Source organism: Bremia lactucae, linkage group LG10, assembly GCF_004359215.1.
Source record: "Bremia lactucae strain SF5 linkage group LG10, whole genome shotgun sequence".
NCBI classification, from domain to species: domain Eukaryota; phylum Oomycota; class Peronosporomycetes; order Peronosporales; family Peronosporaceae; genus Bremia; species Bremia lactucae.
Genome location: NC_090619.1, coordinates 5,346,405 through 5,350,424, shown reverse-complemented (window position 1 = coordinate 5,350,424; position 4,020 = coordinate 5,346,405). Strand labels below are relative to the sequence as shown.

The window sequence follows — 4,020 nt, the reverse complement described above, 5'->3', positions numbered from 1 at the left end:
GCGGGCAAATCACAATGATGCCTTTGTCCCACTATAAGGCAACAAAAGATTTTCTATTCTATTGCATGATGTGTCGATGACAAAACGACAAGTCACGACTCGGTTGTTCGTAGTTAGAACTTTAGAAGTGACCTGATTCTACGGTTTCCATGACCTTGTACTAAAAAGAGCCTTCTATTCAGGACAGCGGGATCTGGTCAGTCCAATCCTCCCACTTTCGCATTTACGACCGCCAATACCAAGCCCATGAAGTCTCAACAATAATTATTCTCGATTAAGTTGACATCCAACTCGTTATATCTATCTACCCTCTGCCAAATTCTTGTCAAAGCAACCGAGAAAAGTGCCAGCATGATGGGCTAACACTGAAGCCTTTCGAACTCCTCGAAACGTGCACAAGCATACCACTTTCATACACAAAAATAAACACCAAGCACGACGAATCCCGACTCTGCCTTGTGCAGCTCCTACTACGCTTAAAAAATGAGTTACCAATCACTCAGTGACGACATTGAAAGTAGACTGTCGAATGCCAATTTTGACTCAATTGAGACGCCCAAATGCGACGAAAAAAAAGAATTACCAAACGCTTCCGTTGGGGCTTTGCTCGTAATTTCAATGCCTCGCATGGCCATTCGAATGGCATGGGCTGCCCAATGGGCAGCAGTAGGACCTTATCTCCAAACCATGTTACCTCGCTACGCGGTTCAATTGACGCAACTCAGTGGACCCCTCTGTGGAATACTTATGGCCCCAATCGTGGGTGTCTATTCCGACCACTCGACATCAAAATTTGGACGTCGGCGACCATATCTTTTTGTCTCGGCAGTCGGAAGTATCCTATGTTGGATACTTATGATTTATACCCGTCAGCTTGGAGACGCGTTGGGGGATGTCGGGTCGGGATTGCCCGGTGAAGTCACCGATCGTACGTACACTGGTCTTCTCACCATTTTCTTTTACCTCTCGATGGACATTACTGTCAATATTGCACAAACACCAGCTTTGTTGCTTATTTCTGACTTTGCGGGTACTCGACAAACTCTCGGATCGGCTTTGGGTCAAGGATGGTCCACGCTTGGAGCAATTGTCGTCGCTATGTATACGGAAATCTTTGGAGCTGCGTACAATTCAATGTCGTTTTTCTTTGGAATGCTCTCGACGTGTATGGTAGTTGCCATCGGAGCTTCTTGCTATGTGGCAACAGAAGTGCCACGAATGAAAGAAACAAGTGCAAATCAGTCTTGTTGCCACAATGCACTAATGGCAATACATGCAATTTATTTAGCAATTAAGACGCTACCACAAGGGCTTGTGATTTATTGTAGTGTGATTTTTTTGAATCAATATGCCTTTGCGGCTTACAATAGCAACAAGGGCATGTTCTTTGGTCTCGAGGTTTTTCATGGCGATGCCACGAATGCGGCAACATGTGGCAACCAGTGCTCAAAAGAACAGCTTGACTATAATCGTGGCGTACGACTAGGTGGTGGATTGGCAGATATTCTCTTTTGCAGTGTCGGGTATTTGTACTCGTGGGTGCTTCCTCCGCTCGTACGTCGGTTTGGCGCGCAAACTATTGCAACTCTTGCGACGATTCCACAGATCTTGCTTATGCTGATGGCATTTTGGAATGTCGTGGCAGTAAATCTCGTGATTGTGGCACTAACGTCGATTACTATCAGCACCTTTTTTGCTTTGGTTGTTCCGATTGTGGTGCATACTTTGGGCCAGAGTGCTGATATTGGCGTCTACGTTGGTGTAATCAACTCGGCCAATTCACTTGGTCAGTTGCTTAATTTTATTGTTGGCTCGGCGCTCGTGGAAACGTCCATGGGCTATCGACTGCCCGTCTTCGTCGGTGGTGCTGTTAGCCTCGTATCATTTCTCGTCTGTATAACGTTCTTTCGGATCACAATGCACGCGATATAAGATAACTAATGCGAGAGATTACAAACCATAAAAAAAAATGCTTTCGAAAGTTAATGATCTTACAGTATTCAATCTTGCGATACTCGTGGAAACCCATCCTTTTTATTTAATCGAGTTTTGAAAGACGACAAATGCGAATTTGGGCTCGATTTGGATTACAAAAAATAGGGGTTCCTATTTTTTCAAGCGACGTCGCGGTGATATCTTTGTATTCAATCTCGTGAGCTGCGAGCTGGTCAAGAAACTCCTGGAAGGTCTCTTCATTTCGAATAGTGGCAGCAACGAGTGCCAATGGCTGTGGGCGCTCGGCTCCTTTGTGAGCAAGAAATATTTGCAAAACACGCATAAAATGGGGAAAAGCAGCAACGTCGTAGGCACAATCGCCTGCTATCAAGACGTCAGGGCGCTCACTTTTGTCGTCATGTGGCTCCCACGTTTCCCAGTCCAGTGCTTGCACTTGAACGGGGCAACAAAAGTAACTGGAATTGATTTCGACATTGTAGCGCAAATTTTGCATGACATTTGGCGCGTAGTCAGTAAGTACTAGACTACGAGAGTGGCACACACAGGCCAAGACAATTCCAGTCAAGCCGACTCCAGCCCCTAGCTCCAGCACCTTTTTATCACGAAACTCCCTTTGATACGCAATAATGTACTCTGCAAGTAGTGAGCTAGCTTCCCACACCTTAAGTCCCACCTCATTGATCACAGAGGCTACTCGACAAGTGACAACAACGGACTTGTCAATTGATGGTATAGTGTATGATACGTAATGCATAGCTTCGGCATTCAGAGTATCTTCATTCCATTGAGGACTTTGCACGTATTCCATTAAACTCTCTACTAGGCCATCGTCTAAGCTTGCGTGCTCAGCTTCAATAGCTATTGTCAATGATTCAGCATCGTTAGTCTTCTGATAATTTGTTACGGTCACAATTTGCTCACCTTACCTTCCACATAAGTTTTAAGAAAATTGTAAGTATATTTTTTGAGTGGCGCAAAGTCTTCGCAGACTTTATCGTGAATAACTACCTGCATGACTTGAGCCTACAGACATGTTTGATACTATATTAAAAAGCGGTATAAATTTAACATTATTGTCATGAATAGAACCTGGACTTCCAGCGACGCCCACTGACAATCTGCGTCGAACTGCGCTTTGATCAATTCAATGAGATGTCGTACGGGCGCCATGGCCCGATAAGCCTCCAGCACTCGCTGTAGCTCCATACTCCACAAATTCTAGTAAATACGATGCCGTTCTATCGTACCGTAAGAAAAACAAGAAAACAATAGTTCCACCAAATTATACTTCTAAAAACATTTTGATATTAAGCTCGGGCAAATTTGAGAAAACCCTCGTATGGGCAAAATGCCATTGAACAGAATTTTCCAATATTACCGTGCATGGTAATATTGTAGCAACTTTAAACGTTCCTATGCACGTCGTGTACGCAAGAACTTGGAAGCACCTCACCTTCACTGTTATCACTGCAGGATGGATAGTACTGATCCAGTATAAGCGAAAGGTGCCCCGTTATGCCTGGTAGCACTTCGTGATCCGTTCAACGTCCACGTACAAACCATCAAACAAGGGATGTTGGATGAAGAAGGACGCCACCCACGAAGGCTTCCATGCAACGCAGAAAAAATCGCTCGCTTGAGTGACCTCGACTGGGAAGTAGTCAAAAAATGCAATAGGCCGTAGGCGGGCAGCCATTAGCGCCATTTTGTTCACTCTGCAAGTGACGATCAACATGCACCTATCGCCGAATTCATTCAACTTGAACTCGACGTTGCCTCAGAAAAAGTACATTCTTCACTATCAAGGCTCTCAACACGCAGAGGTGTTGAGAGAATAGGGTGCTCAACAGCTAAAGCTGTTATTAGATAGCAGCATTTAAAATGCTGCTGCCGGGCCAACGTCTTTGCGTCGACCCGAAAGCTTAAAGATCGAAACATTTAATCTCAAGGCAGTCGAAAGCGACTCCTAATAAGATGGTTCGTCGAATAAGCCAATGCCATAGACGCTCGCCGCATCGATGACATGCAACGAAAGTAAAGTTTGGCATGTCCAACGTGACCAAA

At 44.9% G+C, this 4,020-nt stretch overlaps 1 protein-coding gene across 1 annotated transcript; it reads left to right on the top strand.

Moving 5' to 3' along the window:
• Nucleotides 1-483: 483 nt before the first annotated feature.
• CCR75_003960 (uncharacterized protein) lies at nt 484-1,932 on the top strand (the record flags this gene model as incomplete). The annotated part of the gene is made up of 1 exon (XM_067962051.1): nt 484-1,932. The coding sequence occupies one exon, from the start codon at nt 484-486 to the stop codon at nt 1,930-1,932; it is 1,449 nt and encodes a 482-aa protein (XP_067819045.1).
• Between the last annotated feature and the right edge of the window lie 2,088 nt (nt 1,933-4,020).